Here is a 17,097-nt window from a genome sequence, read left to right as displayed (position 1 = left end):
TACAAATATTTGCACTGTAAAAATGATAAACAAAAGAAATAATATTTTTCAATTCACATCATACAAGTGCTGTAGTGCAATCTCTTTATCGTGAAAGTGTAATTTACAAATGTAGATTTTTTTTTGTTACATAACTGCACTCAGAAACAAAAAAATGTAAAACTTTAGAGCCTTCAAGTCTGCTCAGTCCTACTTCTTGTTCAGCCAATTGCCAAAACAAACAAGTTTGTTTACATTTATGGGAAATACTGCTGCCTACTCCTTATTTATAATGTCACCTGAAAGTAAGAACAGGCATTTGCATGGCACTTTTGTAGCTGGTATTGCAAGGTATTTATGTGCCAGATATGCTAAACATTTGTATTCCCTTCACGCTTCGGCCACCATTCCAGAGAACATGCTGACGATGCTCATTAAAAAAAAATGCGCTAATTACATTTGTGACTGAACTGCTTGGGGGAGAAATGTATGCCTTTGGCTCTTTTTTATCCATATTCTGCCATATATTTCATGTTTTAGCAGTCTCAGATGATGACCCAGCACATGTACATTTTAAGAACACTAACTGCAGATTTGACAAAACGCAAAGAAGGTACCAATGTGAGATTTTTAAAAATAGCTATGGCACTAGACCCAAGGTTTAAGAATATGAAATGCCGTCCAAAAATCTGAGAGGGACAAGGTGTGAGCATGCTTTCAGAAGTCTTAAACGAGCAACACTCAGATGTGGAACCCAAGCCACCAAAAAAATCAACTTTCTAATGGTGGAATCTGACTCAGATGATGAAAATGAACATGTATCGGTCTGCACTGCTTTAAATTGTTATTGAGCAGAACACATCATCAGCAAGGATGCATGTCCTCTGGAATGATGGTTGAAGCACCAAGGGACATATGAATCTGCAGTGTATCTGGCACGTAAATATCGTGTGATGCCAGCTACGACAGTGCCATGCGAATGCCTGTTCTCACTTTCAGATGACATTGTAAACAAGAAGCTGGCAGCATTATCTCCTACAAATTGTAACCAACCTTGTTTGTCTGAGTGATTGGCTGAAGTAGGACTGAGTGGACTTGTAGGCTCTAAAGTTTTACATTGTTTTATTTTTGAATGCAGTTATATTTTGTATATAATTCTACATTTGTAAGCTCAATTTTCATGATAAAGAGACTGTACTACAGTACCTGTATTAGGTGAATTGAAAAATACTTTTTTTTATTGACAAATTGTACAGTGCTAATATTTGTAATAAAAATAAATATAAAGCACTGTATTTTGTATTCTTGTTGTAATTGAAATCAATATATTTGAAAAAGTAGAAAACATCCAAAAATATTTTTTTAAATGTTATTCTACTATATTATTATAGGACCTAATCACACCAGCCACGCCATCAGGGGCTCGTTCACCTGCACATCTACCAACGTGATATATGCCATCATGTGCCAGCAATGCCCCTCTGCCATATACATTGGCCAAACCGGACAGTCTCTATGCAAAAGAATAAATTGACACAAATCTGACATTGGGAATCATAACATTCAAAAACCAGTGGGAGAATACTTCAACCTCTCTAACAACTCAATGAGAGACTTAAAGGTGGCAATTTTACAACAAAAAAACTTCAAAAACAGACTCCAAAGAGAGACTGCTGAACTTGAACTCATATGCAAATTATATACAATTAACTTAGGTTTGAACAGAGACTGGAAATCGTTGGGCCATTAAATTAATTGAATCTATTTCCCCAAGTTAAGTATCCTCACATCTTCTATAGGTCATCTCGATTATCACTTCAAAAGTTTTTTTTCCTCTCGCTGATGATAGCTCGTGAAACGCAGTGGATCTAATTTACCTTGATTTCAGTAAGGCATCGGATACAGTTCCACATGGGGAATTATTAGTTAAATTGGAAAAGATGGGGATCAATATGAAAACTGAAAGGTGGATAAGGAACTGGTTAAAGGGGAGACTACAATGGGGGTTGTACTGAAAGGTGAACTTTTTGTGCCAAGGTCAGTAACAAAAAGATTAAATAAGATTGGTCCCAAAACCGATCCTTGAGGAACTCCACTAGTAACCTCCTTCCAGCCTGACAGTTCACCTTTCAGTACGACCCGTTGTAGTCTCCCCTTTAACCAGTTCCTTATCCACCTTTCAATTTTCATATTGATCCCCATATTTTCCAATTTGACTAATAATTCCGCATGTGTAACCGTGTCAAATGCCTTACTGAAATCGAGGTAGATTAGGTCTACCGCATTTCCTTTGTCTAAATAATCTGTCACCTTCTCAAAGAAGATCAGGTTGGTTTGGCACGATCTACCTTTAGTAAAACCATGTTGTAATTTGTCCCAATTACCATTGACCTCAATGTCCTTAGCTACTTTGTCCTTCAAAATTTTTTCCAAGACCTTACATACTACACATGTCAAACTAACAGGCCTATACTTACTCGGATCACTCTTTCTCCCTTTCTTAAAGATAGGAACTATGTTAGCAATTCTCCAGTCGTACGGTACAACCCGAGTTTACTGATTTATTAAAAATTCTCGCTAACGGGCTTGCAATTTCATGCGCCAGTTCCTTTAATATTCTCGGATGAAGATTGTCTGGGCCCTCCGATTTTGTCCCATTAAGCTGTTCAAGTTTGGCTTCTACCTCAGATGTGGTAATATCCACCTCCATATCCTCATTCCCGTTTGTCATCCTTCCATTACCCCTAAGCTCCTCATTAGCCTTATTAAAGACTGAGGCAAAGTACTTATTTAGATATTGGGCCATGCCTAGGTTATCCTTAACCTCCTTTCCATCCTCAGTGTTTAGTGGTCCCACTTCTTCTTTCTTTGTTTTCTTCTTATTTATATGGCTATAGAACCTTTTACTATTGGTTTAAATTCCCTTTGCAAGGTTCAACTCTACTTGGCTTTTAGCCTTTCTCACTTTATCCCTATATGTTCTGACCTCACTAAGGTAGCTTTCCTTGCTAATCCCACCCTTCTTCCACTCCTTGTAGGCTTTCTCCTTATTCTTAATCACCTCTCTGAGATGCTTGCTCATCCAGCTTGGTCTACAACTTCTGCCTATGCTTTTTTTCCCCTTTCTTGGGATGCAGGCTTCTGATAGTTTCTGCAGCTGCGACTTAAAGTAATTCCAGGCCTCCTCCGCATTTAGATCCACAAGTTCTTCAGTCCAATCTACTTCCCTAACTAATTTCCTTAATTCTTTAAAGTTAGCCCTTTTGAAGTCAAAAACCCTAGTCCCAGTTCTATTTTTGTTTATCCTTCCATCTAGTTTGAACTAAATTAGCTCATGATCACTCGAACCAAGGTTGTCCCCTACAACCATTTCTTCTATGAGGTCCTCACTACTCACCAAAACCAAATCTAAAATGGTATCCCCTCTTGTTGGTTCTTCAACTACTTGATGAAGGAATCCATCAGCTATTTGTTTATTTGTTTGGATTTTGGGGTGACGGGAGGAAGCAAAAGGGGTCTAAGGACAGATGAGGGAATGAGGGTTCAGCTCTTACCAATCCAAGTTTTTGAAACTCTTGAACAAGTCACTAAGAGGTTTGCTATAGTGCTTTCTTCCATTCTGGGTACTTCTTGATTGTGAAAAATGTATGGACAGAGGCATAATTGTATTATCTGATGAACTGTCCAAGTTACCTACAAAATAATTCAAATATTAAATATTTCATTTTGCAGTTGAAAAACACACATTAAAAAAAAATCCAGAATGATTTCATTAATGTATTTTGTACACTGTAAGGGTTATTGCTTAAGAGAACAAAACCCAGAATCATAACATATTAGAACAAGCTCTGACAAGTTAGGAATTAAAATTAGAGAAATACAAAATACTAGCTAAATTGGATTTTAATAACAATTTAAAACTGAAAAGTTTTATAGATGACTAAAAAAATTAAGTCCTAAAAAAGTCCTAACAAAATTAAACCTGAAGAAAAGTTCTATGTAAGCTCAAAAGCTTGTCTCTCTTACCAACAAAGTTGTTCCGATAAAAGAATATTACCTCATCCACCTTGTTTCTAAAACCATTAAGTCAATTTTAAAGAACATTCAACTTATTACATTTTTGAGAATCTTTTTAAAAGCTTAGTTCTGTTACTAAAAATGTTTCAGAAACCTCAACTTTGTTTTCAAGTCACATCTGTCTTCCTGAAGTTTTATAATTTGCATTCATATGCTAATTGCTGTGCAAATTTGAAGTTTGAACAACTAAGGGTATGGCTACACTCGAAACTTCAAAGCGCTGCCGCGGAAGCGCTTTGAAGTGTGAGCATAGTCGCAGCGCCAGCGCTGGGAGAGAGCTCTCCCAGCAATGCACATACTCCACGTCCTCATGGGGTTTAGCTTGCAGTGCTGGGAGTCGCGCTCCCAGCGCTGCGGCACTGTTTACACTGACGCTTTACAGCACTGTATCTTGCAGTGCTCAGGGGGGTGTTTTTTTCACACCCCTGAGCGAGAAAGTTGCAGCGCTGTAAAGCGCCAGTGTAGCCATGGCCACAGCCTGTTACTTGCTTTTCAGGAGTATTAGCATGGCTACATGCATTTCTCTGGAACCCCACCTGCATGGTAACCATTAAGTTCATATCTGTACATTTGAAAAGTGAATGTATATAAATGTCTTAAATTATATAACCTAAAACTTTAAAAAAGATTTTAAGTTTCCTGTTTTAATTTTATTTTTTTATAATTTGCGTCATGCAATGTTCAACTGTTTCCCCTCCAGTCAGCAATCCTAGGCATCTGCATGTACTGTACATGCAAGGCCAACCTTAGGGAAACTGGTGCCCTAGAGGAATTTGCATTTTGGCACCCCGGCCCCCATGGGTGTCCCCTCATTGCCCCTGTCCCCTGTGGGTGCCCCATTGTAACCCAGCTCCTAACCCCTGCAGTCCCTCCTGCGCCCACGTGGGGAAGCTGCCGCACGGAGGCTCCTTGACCACCAGGCACTCTGAGCAGCTAAGGACAGCCCTCTGTACAAGGCTTTAAAAGCAACATATTGCCACATAGAGAGCTACCCAATACCACCCACCTCAAACAATTTCCCACAAACCAACCCCCTCTCAACAAGACACTTACTCCATCCCACACAATCCAACTGATGGCAGCCAGTTCTCATATATGTGCCAATGATAACCAAATGCTTCTCTCTGCCACATCCCAATAATACCCAATCCTCACCTTCTCAAACATATATAATAAGATTGTCATACATACACTAGAACCCTACATACCATGAATGGGGTGTGTATGTAGCTGACTTTCGTTCTATGGATGAAAGTAAGGGTACATCTCCACTAGCCATGTTACAGCGCGGCTGCAGCAGCACTGTGACGTGAGCAGCGCAGTCACGCTTTATTGCCAGGGGAGAACTCTCCCAGTGATTTAAAAAAAGCAAAACACCCCGAACAAGAGGTGTAGCTTTATACAAGCGGTGTAGCACTGGAGCTTTTCAGCGCTAAAACTTTTGTTACTCAAGGGGGTGTTTTTTCACAACCCTGAATGACAAAATTTTAGTGCTGAAAGTGGCAGTGTAGACACAGCCTAAGACTCTATTCCAGTACTGGGCCATTACAGTCACCTCCCCCGTCCCCCAAAAGGTTATTGGTACTAGTTTTCACTTTAATGCCCAGCTAGCGGAGCTTTCTTTTTAGACACTGTGGGAGCAATACTCCTTTTCACCCACATCTTCCTTACCAGCAGCCCTCCTTCTCACAGGGAAGATAAATTGCTAATGCTTATGTCTCTCCTGCCAACCTACCCGCATCTGTAATGCAAGGAGATTTCCTAGAGTACTCCTGTAGAATCCACACACATGTGCCCGAGTTTCACAAACCAATGTCTTCCTACTTAAAATACACTTGGAGAGAATATAAAACTACTCTCCCCAAGCACAGGAATTCTTAAGATAAATTTAAATAATAGTGAATTTGAACTGATGTCCCTTTTTTTTAACAAAGATATCCAAAACAACCTTTTTGTTGTATTACCTGTGTTTGTCAAGGAGTTTCCTTTTTTACATTTGGTCTGCAATGAACCTGAAAGACAATCCTAAGAGAAAACAGAAAAAAAGTCCCTACTATTTTTAATTCCATTATAATGTATATTACAATGTATTTGTTTACTGTTTATAGTGCCTCTACTAAGGAATTGCTGTTAAAAGACATTTGCTTTGCGCAGAGCATGATTTTTCCTAAACAAAAATGTAAGTGAAACCTTACACAAACATAAGCGAACAAACAAAAAAAGTATCAGAGGGGTAGCCGTATTAGTCTGGATCTGTAAAAGCAAAGAGTCCTGTGGCACCTTATAGACTAACAGACGTTTTGGAGCATGAGCTTTCCTGGATGAATACGAAAGTGGGCAACAAAAAAACAAACTATAAACTAATCAAGCTATTTCCCCATAAGCTAAAAATGAAAGATTGCTAGCATTATTTCTATTTTTCAAAACCTGAGACCCTCAAATACCTCAGTGATAAGGGCCATTCAAGTAAATAGGCGTCAGTAGATTAGGTAGCCATAGAAATAGCTCCATCCAGTCCTACATTTCAGCCTGTCAGTCCAGCATTTCCTATCTTATGTCTTGCCACCAACCTGTAATTATACACTTTAAAAAACTTACATTAAAGTATCATTAGGTTTCAAATTAAAGCACTTGAATGTAAGAGAGGCCAGATTCAAGGTGGCTCCTGCAACCCTCATTCTGCCCGACTGTGCATCCAGTCTGTGCTCTTGTGGAAAAAAAATAGTACATAATCGTGTAATCAAAGACTGTATCATAACTACAGATACAATTCTGCTACAGAGGTCACAGATTCTGTTACTTTCTGGGACTACTGGGGCAGGGCTGAAGCAGCTGCTAGCTCCGGGGCTGTCAGAGAAGCAGCCCCCATCCTACTGGAGCAGTGGCTGGGGTTGGGTCAGCCCCTCTGGGGCTGGAGCAGCTGCAAGCCCTAGCAGTGCTCTGTTTGTCTACCCCTGCCCTGCCCCAGGGTATTTTCAGTAAAAGTCAGGAACAAGCTTCCATGAATTTTTGTTTATTGCCCACAACCTGTCCTTGACTTTTACTAAAAATACCTGTGACAGAATATTAGTCTTAATCAAAAGGGGCAGAACCGAGGTTTCACAGACAACAGTAAATCCAGCATTTCCCAACTTCAATAATGTTCTTTTAAGGTAATTTTTGCATGCAACTCCGTATGTTATTTTTAAGGAAAAAAAGTAAAACAAATTATATTATGTGCAACTGTAACATTTCCCCCCTTTCCAACAGGCATCTTCAACAGAGGTTGAACTCTGAACCTTCAGCGTTGCAGCATGGATTGGTACTACCTGAGCTACAGAACTACATCACCAGGAGACTGGGGAGATGGATCCAGGTGGATTTATGGGTTGGAGAAACCCAGCCTGATGCTCCAAGGGGGCCACTGGGGACATCCATTTGTCTTTAGTCTGTAGTGCCCTCCTCTCCACCTGCCCCATCCACTCTGGCTGCTCCTAGCTAGTACAGCTTGCTATTGCTGCTTTGGCATTATCTTGGACTTAGAATGTACGTGTGTTCAATTACTTGGGGACACTGCCAATGTTTTTCCTGGGGCATGCAAGTGAGAGAAGGGATGTGTCAATTTTTAATAGTTCATATCTTGGCAGAAGCTGAACTGAATTTCATGGGACAAAGAAAAGGTAAATGGGTAGCCTGAAGGTGTTCTCTCGGTCAAATATCAAAGGCTTTTGGCAAACAGTAAAGGTGTGTGAGCTCCTCAAAGAAAAGGTCCCAAGAATGGAAAGCGTTACGTATTCTTAATACAGGGATTACTAAAAGCTCTCCTCACTTCTATAATATGGCCCTAGCTCAACAGCAATCCTCTTCACGGCCTCTTTATTGTCAACTATTGATAACATCACAATCCTTTCCATCAATTAGACTTCTAACTTCACAGACATTTTCAACTCTTCCTGCTCTCTTGCTCCCAGGTTCTCTCCAAATTGTCAGTTTCTTACACATCATTTCTAATATCTGACCTTTCTTTCTGTCCAGATAACCAGACCTCTTCTCTTGATTACTGCAATTTCCTCCTCTCCGGCCAGACAACCATATCTTTCCACCTCATCCTCAACCAGTACAAACTGCACCTGCTAGAATCATCTATTACTGCCCATTACTCTAGCCCACATTTTCCATCTCTTTCAATCCCTCCATCTCACCTATTCCATAATTAGAGCCCTGTGTGGATACAAAATTTATATTCAAGTTTGCGAATATCAGTTGATATAAATTCGAATCCACAGAACTGCAGGGCTCTACTGGGAACCGTGGAGACAAAAGCAGCCGCCTGGTGGGACACCACTCTCAGGAGTCAGTGCCCCGCGCTGGCAGCTCCTCCAGCATGGCCATACTGCCCCCTGCTCAGCCCACAGTACTAGCACAGTGTTTCTCAAACTGGGGTCACCGCTTGTGTAGGGAAAGCCTCTGCCGGCCAGGCCAGTTTGTTTACCTGCCCCGTTCGCAGGTTTGGCTGATCACGGCTCCCACCGGCTGCGGTTCACCACTGCAGGCCAATGGGGGCTGCTGGAAGCGGTGGCCAGTAAGTCCCTCGGCCCATGCCACTTCCAGCACTCCCTTTGGCCTGGAGCAGTGAACCGCGGCCAGTAGGAGCAGCGATCAGCCAGACCTGTGGATGGGGCAGGTAAACAAACTTGCCCGTCCCACCTAGGGCTTTCCCTACACAAGTGGTGACCCCAGTTTTAGAAACACTGCACTAGCACAATCAAGGACAGTTGCTGGAGAGCCTGGTGGGCGGGGTTGGGGTGATATAGCAATGCTAGAGGAGCTGCCAGTGCAGGGAACTGGCTCCTGAGAACAGCGGCCCACCAGGCTGCTGCTTTCACTGCTGTGATTCCCAATAGAGCTCTGCAGCTCCGTGGATACCGATTTGTATCCGCAGATATTAATTTACAGGGCTTTATCCATAATATCAAGTTCTTATTGTTCTAATCTTCTAGGCCCTTCATTATTCTACTCTCTCATCCTTATCCATGTTTTTCCTACCACTTTTCACCCCTCACCCAGTCACCATAATATTCTACTTTCTTCGACACTGTCCTAATGCATGAAATGACCTGCCTGAACTGATCTTCCTTCAAACCCCACCCCAAAACCCACTTATGTTGTTGTGTCACAAATCAACCAAGTAGCAGTCACTTCCCATTTTATTGTCACACAGGTTTGAATATTTATTTAGTAAGTCCTTAGGTAATATGATGATGGGTGCTACAGAGCACCCTAAAATAGACTAATATAGGATACGCCCCATGTCCCACAGACATTAGGGCTCACTCATTGCCCAAAGTGATGAGCAGATTCTGGTGCTCCACACACATCCTCACACGCTATTGCTTTAACCGGCTGCCTAGGAAGAGGAAAAGAACACAAGGGGGTGCAGTTTCCAATGCCACATCACTCAATCACGCCAAAGCCTGAGGGTGAGACGCAGCACGTGACAAACACCTAAAAGGAGGGTCACACAAAACCTGCACAGGATTAATTCCCTTCATGTAAATGGCCCCCATAGAAAGAATAGTGACGTGGGGCTTTCCCAAGTAACTAACGCTCAGCAGTAAGAAAGGGAGACCGCTCCCGCTGGGTGCAATGCCGAGACCTTTGGGGTAACACCCCCCCCACAGGGGGCACCAGGGAGCTTGCCCAATGCTACAGGCCGGGGGCAGGACCCCTCCTCATGCCCCACAGACTGGGTGACCAGATGTCCCGATTTTGGGATCTTTTTCTTATACAGGCTCCTATTACCCCCCCCCCCCGTCCCGACTTTCCACACTTGCTGTCTGGTCACCCTGCCCACCGCCGAGGCTGGTATATCAGGGGTTAATAGAGAGACTCTCCCCAAGGAGACCCCCCCACAACTCCTGCCCCGCCCCCTGGCCGCCTCAGCGCCTCTCACCCCCGCGGGCCTCGCCCCCCCGCGCAGGTAGCGCCGCTTCAGACGCTCCACGGAGCCGCTCAGAGCCGGGCTCGCCATGAGCCTCCTCGCGCTAAACCGCTCGGCAGTTGGCCGCCGTAGCGGCACTGAGCATGCGCTGACCGACGGCGCCAGCTCCGTGACGCCTGCTGACGCCCCGGCCCGTAGTGGAGGGGCGGGGGGCAGCGCGCCCTCTGCTGGCCGCGGGCAACCAGCTGGTTCCAGGGGAAAGAGCGGAGCCGTCAGGGCCGGAGGTAGGAGCCGGGATTGAGGCGCCGCCAGACGGCGGGGAGCAGTTACCGGGGCGGGGTGAGCTGCCTGCAGCGGCTGCACAAAGTGGAGGGGGAGAGGGGCTCTCAACACCCCGCACCCCCCCGGAGGACGGGGCATCTCAGCTCCCGCTTCCCAGGGCTGCGCTCTTACGCCCAAGGCCGCCTCGCCTTGTCTGAAGCCAGGTCCTGAGCTGCTAACGGAGACTTGGGTCAGTTAAATTCTTTATACCGCCCCGCCCCATAATAATTCAGTGTTTAAGAGAAGCCCGGGTCAGTCTGCATAAAGCCCCACCAATGTACCTTCTCTGCTGTTCGCATCGCCTGATTTTTCCTTGCTAGTCACTGTAAATGAGCTTCCCGCCTGTACATTACTTACTTTAACAAAAATGTTATTTTTGTTACTCTTGGCACTTCATCATTCACCTTCCTTAACACTGTGCTGTTGGATGGTACTGTGCTATTTGATCGATGTTTTAATAGCAATAATCATTTAAAATAGTAACTGCTGCTGATAGCTTCAGCAATCACATCTCAGTATTTCAAATACAGCACATCCTGTTTGTATTGCAACATGTTTTTAATTCTAAATTTTTGTTCTTTTTTCATACACAAATTTATTCTTTGGGATCATATGATATCAAGACTGACTGATTTCCCCAACTGATGTCAAATCTTCAGTTTCCTTTAATCTGACCATCTGTGCTAATAGCCAGAGATGGACCTACCCTCCATGAACTTACTTAGGACCAGGCATCTACAAAGTTTGGATCAGAACATCCATGAGGAAGTGGAGCACGTTGCTAGAATGTTAGCATCTGCCATGGGGCTCTGTGAGCAGAAAGAAGTATTTGAAGGCAGGGCACAGGAGTGCTATCACACCACTACTTTCTGCCCCAATTTCTTAGTTTCTTATCCGTGCTGATGCTACCTGTGACTGCTCGCAGCTGAAAAGCAGCAGCTTCTTTGTGAGTCTAGTGCAGCCTGCAGACTGCTAGCATACAGCGGAGAGAGTAACTGTATTATTCCTTTCAGTTCTCTTGGTCAGAAGAGGATCTAGCCTACTCTAATGTGTGGCAACTCCCTCAGATTACAGTTAAGGCCCATCTGTGTGTGAACCAAGTGGCGGGATGAAGAGCTCACCTGATACTTTGCATAACAGAGCAACTGCATACAAGAGGAACTTGTTGAACTTACTCATGTTCCCATCACATTAACCACCTCACACCTCTCAGAATTTGGCCTCCCCACAAATGATGAAAAGAGAGAAGATCTGATGAATACTCAAGCCAGCATCTGCAGAATAGATCTGTAGGTCTTACAGCTCTTCGAAAACAGTATGTCTAATGCTAAAGGAAAATCAAGGTTTCCTTTAAAGAAATTAACCGGTCAACCTCTCTGAAAAATGCAACAATGCATCTGATCCTCAAAAAGCCAACACTTGATGCAGAATACATCTCATCCATTTCTAACCTTTCATTCCTAGGCTAAATATTTGCAAAATAGTGACAAACAACTGTAACATGGGACATCTGCCAGCATCCTCCATGCCTTGCCAGTGGATCTCATTCTGGGACACAACATGAGACAAACCTTAGTGGGGCTAAGAGATCACCTCCCCATGGCAATGGTTGGAAGCTACATCTCTGTTAATATTTCTTGATTTCTGTGCAACTGTCAACACAGCCAACTACGCTATACTGACGGCCTGTTTTATGTGACGCAGCTGGAGTAGATGGTGCAGCACTACAATGTTGCCAGTCATTTCTTTCCAACATAACCAGGATACTGATCAAAGGAGAGCAGTACCTGGTGAAGAACTTAAAATCAACCTGGGCAAGATTCAAGTAATACTTCAGGGAGGCAGAAATGCTTTGAAAAATAACTACATCACTGCCCTCCCCTTCCATCATGGAGATTTCCTACTGTTCATCAAAGTAGTACGAAACCTCAAGACTATTGTCAACTCAATATTTAGCCTACCCGGTCAGGGTCTCCCATCACTAGCATGCAAAGAAACTTCACCCCTTCCTCACAGATAAGGATCCTACATCTACCCATGGATTTGTCACCTCCAGCCAGGATTACTGTTATGCACCATATCTGGGTTTGCAGGGAGCAGCAATGTGGAGGCTCTAACTTGTGCAGAATGTGGCAGCCTGCCTGCTCAACAGAAAGGTATGCCAAAAGCCTGTTACTTCTGTTCCAATCCCTTTGCTGATTCCCAGACTACTTCTGTGACCAGATCAATGCCAAGAACCATCTACTGTAATGACCTATGACCCGTCAAATCAGTCACACTGGGACTAGCCAGCTCACGAAACCTAGGACAAAGTAGGAGAGCCAGAGATAAATCATTTTGGTGAAAGGCTGTCAGCTGTGCAACAAACCTCATGATCAGATGAAACCAGAGTCCAACGATTTTTCAGGCTGTGCTGCCAAACTCTCGTCATGGACAAGAGTTTCCCAACAAAATGAAATTAAACTTTTGAATAGTCACAAAAAGAAAACATGGAAGAGGGCAAATACATTCAAATCAACATTTGCTTTTGAGTTTGATCATTTGCATGTGTTTTTTGCCATTATTCACTTCACTCTAGGTATAATGTACTGCACATTTATATTAGTGCAGCCTTACCACTACTGATGATTTTTTTTTTAACAATGTGAAGTCCTTTGGATAAGGCCTGCTTTTCCCCTATACATGGGAACATAGTCATGCACTTGTCATTCACTTACTTCACTAGGTAGTATTTACAGCGGTCTCTTCTCGTCTCTACTGAGATGTTTTAGAAATCAACACAGGAAATGTTCCATAAATCAAGCGACTTAATTGACCAAGCAAAAGAGTACTCCTGGGGCTAGTATAAAACTAAACAAACAGAAACACTGTTATGGACATTCCAGTGCTACAGCAGGTAAGTTTATTGATTCATGTTCTTTGAAGACCAAAACATACAAATGGAATTTTTACAAATTAAGATATGGTACATTTAAAGTAATTTATGTATTTATCAGTCTACATTTTTAATTCTTCCAAAAAATTTAAAAAATGGAGACATTTTTCATCAGTTATGTCTAATATTAAAATGACTTCAATTGGAAGTGTAAACAGTGCATTCCCTGTCTTGAGTTTGGTACTTTGAGTAGGGAGAGTGCAGGTGCTGTATCCACTTTCTTAAAACTTGAAGGCCACAGTTTGTCTGATACGTGCATGCTCCATACACTAGTAAAGGGGGTAAGGAGAGAGGAGTTGGAGCAGGGTGTCAGTGGCCTCATTACACAAAATAGTAAAGATTTGGAGTTTTTTTTAATCAAGGTGCTAATGGCACAAGAAACTTTTAAGCTTCTCATGAATGCACAAATAGCACTGTTTTATATGTAGTCTATACATAGATTATACATCTACAATGAATACAAATTAACCAATTCAGAATTTTTGTAGAAGATAGAATAAATGCAGTTTATTAGTCACAGTGCATCTGGCAAACTCTGCTCACACGGCAAATGAGAATTTCTCTAATTTTGCTAAGGCTGATTTCCACTGCCCCTAAATTCTGTACAAAACCAAATTTATGAATCGCCTCCAGTGCACTGAACCATCCATAATTATGGCATGGGCAGTAATTTCAGGAATGCTCTAACTTGAGAAGTGCAGTCCTTTGGTTGCAGTTTCATGACATTAGGGGTAATAATTAGAGGTGGTCAGGAATTTTTCAACTAAACGTTGTTAAAAAGGCCAATTCATCAAAACCAAAATTCTTCACAATAACATATCACTTTTGATTAAACTTCGGTGATTAGAGGTTTCTCAGGTCCAGAATAGCATTCCTTGTCAAGATGAGAGAGAGACTCTGCCTAGAACAGCCCAAGATTCAGACGTGAAAGACCCAACTTCAAGTCCCTGCTCTGCCGTTTGCCCACATCTTAGGTGAATGCCCTAACCACCAGACTATTAGATGTTCTAGAATGGGTTTTTCAGTTTCTGCAGATGGAACTGTTCCACTTTAATTGGAGCAGGGACTGGAATGTAGGTCTCCCGTTTTTCAAGTGAGCGTCCTGGCCACTGGGGTATATAGGAATGGGTCTCAAGCTTTTTGCAAATGACATCAGAAGGTTCACAGTTCATCCTGATGCAGAAAAACTGTTCCCTGCCTCGCTCTAGTTGCTAACTCAGTTTCATGCTCCAGCATTTCTAATGCCTCAAACATGCAAATTGGGGTTGATCATTTTCAGCTATGAGTGTATGCAGTAATTGTAAGTACTGAGGGTTAGTTTTGTTCACACATGCTCACCTTCATTCTTATTTCTGTATTGCAGTGGTCCCCAACCTTTTCGTTTGGCGGGTTCCAGACCAAGGACCGTGGCTGCGGTCGAGCATCCCCTGAAATGCTGCCAAATTTCTGCAGTGATGCCTCTCGATGATGCCACTTGTCAGCAGCAAGTGGCGTCATCCGGATGTGTCGCCACTGAAATGCCGCAATTCAGCGGCATTTCGGAGGATGCTTGACTGCTGGCCAGGATGCAGGCACATTTAGATGCCCCCATGGGCACCATGGCACCTGCGGGCACCGCGTGGGGGCCCCTGCTGTATTGTATGCTTCAGATTTTTATCTATGGCTAGAGTTCATATATACATATTATGGAGGAAGGTTGCAGGTTCTGTAGAATTTAATTTTAAACAATCAATAGGGAGCCCCTACTGTTCTTGCACCTCTCCAAATTACTTACACTCTATGTTTTGACAGCTTTTCAGTAGTGATAGACTAATGAAAAAAAGTTACATTGCACTTTGGAAGTCTCATTACGATTGTTAAAGTAATAACTTGCTTAAATAAAGAATGCTACTTGTATCAAGCCAACGCTGCTCTTGAAAATATACATAAAATACCTTCTCATTGCCCTTGTATTACCAGGCTTAATGCTTCAAAGCTGGGCATAGCAGCCAGTTGTTCAGCTGATCAGCTTTGAACCCACTGATAAGGAATTCCTCAAAACAGACTGAAGTCTTCAAATAGATTGCTTGTAGTAGGTTACTGAATTACTTGTCATGCTTGACTACAACCAGCATGTAGGATGCAGGAACAGGCTAAAGCTTGCAGAAAACTAAACTTTAACTAAGTTTGAGAAAGACTGTCTAACTGAATTAAATGCAAATTAGGACATTCTCCACCCAAACTGAGTTCAAAAGGGTTTATGGATGGTTAGAGTGCCATTGATACCTTTTTCATTTCCAGTCTGCTCCATTCTAACTAAACCAAAGATAAGCAAAAAAGGATAATACGAATCGGGTTGAAGGAACATAGCATTGGCTGAAGTATTTTCAATTCTTTACAGAGCTAGCCCCAGCCCCATTGGGATCAGACGTATGCTAGCAACAACTGTGTTTAAAAGGTTATTGCTGGTAGTAGGGTTGCAGGATAGTTTCCATGACTAGTACAGATGGGGTTTTATTTTTTGCCTGTACGCTCCTAGTGACTAGCAGAGAGACATACTGTAACAGACCTTTGGCAGAGTTGTTTTGGTGCTCTGCAAAGCTGAAGGAAGTGGCATATGTACAACCAATTAGTAGACAGAAGAGCTTTGTTTTTATTCCATTAACCACATAATTTTTGTAAAGTGAAATACAAGGCAAGATGCTTAGTTTCAGCAGTTTCCTCATACTATTTTATAAACTAAATCTACTGACAAGTTATAAACCATGCTCATGACTCCTGCTACTAATAGTTATTTCATAAATGTGTATAGATTGAATATTTGGCCAGATCACTTTATTTAAGCTCTCATGTTTTAAGTGACGATACCATAGCAGCCATATCCTTCTTAGTTTACTGTTAGCCATCACAAAGCAAGATTGAGATATCAAACATTTGTGCAAAAGCACAATTTGATGCACACTGTAAGAGTGCTGATTTTGCCAAGCTGACATTTTATGAACTAAAAAAGCTTTGCAAAAGTGAGTTTTTCAGATATTTAAGATTATTAACTTAGTTCACAGCAAGTTTCACGATTAAACTATTCATTTTATTATACAGAGAGAGAGCAATTGCATGTGGACAATACAAGCAACAAAAGGTTTTGAGAAAATAGCCTTGAGTCAGCTAGGAGATGGCTACGCAGCAATTAAAAGCCCGAAGCTGGCCTGTGCCAGCTGACTCAAGGTCATGAGATTGTTTATTGCAGTGTAGACATTTGGGCTCAGGCTGCAGCCACAACTCTGAGACCCTCCCACCTTGCAAGTCCTAGAGCCTGGCTCCAGCATGAGTCTGAACGTCTACACTGCAATTAAACAGCCCCACAGCCTGTGCACCATGAGCCTGAGTCAGCAGGCGTGGTCCATCTGCCAGTTTTTAATTGCAATTTATTGATTGCATTCTAACACCAGATGGTTGGTTAAGAAAAACTGGCTAGGGCTGATAACTAAACCAGTTTTGTTGGTTGCAGGGTGCTTGTACTAATTCTCTTGGTGTGAGTAAGAATGTCCAGTAGTTGAGAGTGGGCAGAGTTTAACCAAACTGGGGCACTGTGTTCCAACTGAGCAGCAGAGAAGGAACCCTGAACAACGCCTCGTTTGCACACGGGCTCTCAATGTGGACCCTACCAGTTTGTTCAGAAGTGTTTCTGCTCTATCTTTTGAGGTACTTTAGTGAAATAGTATTTGAATGCAAGTGTGTGATCTACATCAGTAGTTCTCAACCTTTATGGGATCAGGACCCATTTGTAAATGTTTATGACCTCTTATGAACCAGTAGTCTGGGGGTGGAGACTCTTGGATAGTTTTGGTCAGGTCTTGCCTGGCACTCACCCTGCATTAGCAGTCCC

The 17,097-nt window shown here is 42.6% G+C and overlaps 1 protein-coding gene across 10 annotated transcripts in view; it reads right to left on the bottom strand.

Annotated features, from left to right (window-relative positions):
• Positions 1 to 10,099, bottom strand: part of CCDC138 (coiled-coil domain containing 138) — a 68,461-nt gene extending 58,362 nt beyond the window's left edge. For all 10 annotated transcript variants that reach the window (XM_050921922.1, XM_050921958.1, XM_050921942.1 and 7 more), the window contains exons 1-3: positions 9,989 to 10,099; positions 6,021 to 6,081; positions 3,534 to 3,672 (exon numbers count right to left, since the gene is read on the bottom strand). In XM_050921922.1, coding sequence (XP_050777879.1) covers positions 3,534 to 3,672; positions 6,021 to 6,081; positions 9,989 to 10,066 — 278 coding nt within the window. In that variant the 5' untranslated portion in view covers positions 10,067 to 10,099. The remainder of the gene's footprint in view (positions 1 to 3,533; positions 3,673 to 6,020; positions 6,082 to 9,988) is intronic.
• Positions 10,100 to 17,097: the final 6,998 nt, after the last annotated feature.

This window comes from Gopherus flavomarginatus, chromosome 1 (assembly GCF_025201925.1).
Source record: "Gopherus flavomarginatus isolate rGopFla2 chromosome 1, rGopFla2.mat.asm, whole genome shotgun sequence".
Taxonomy (NCBI): domain Eukaryota; kingdom Metazoa; phylum Chordata; order Testudines; family Testudinidae; genus Gopherus; species Gopherus flavomarginatus.
The sequence above is the reverse complement of the archived record's forward strand: the minus strand, read 5'-3'. Positions and strand labels throughout refer to the sequence as shown.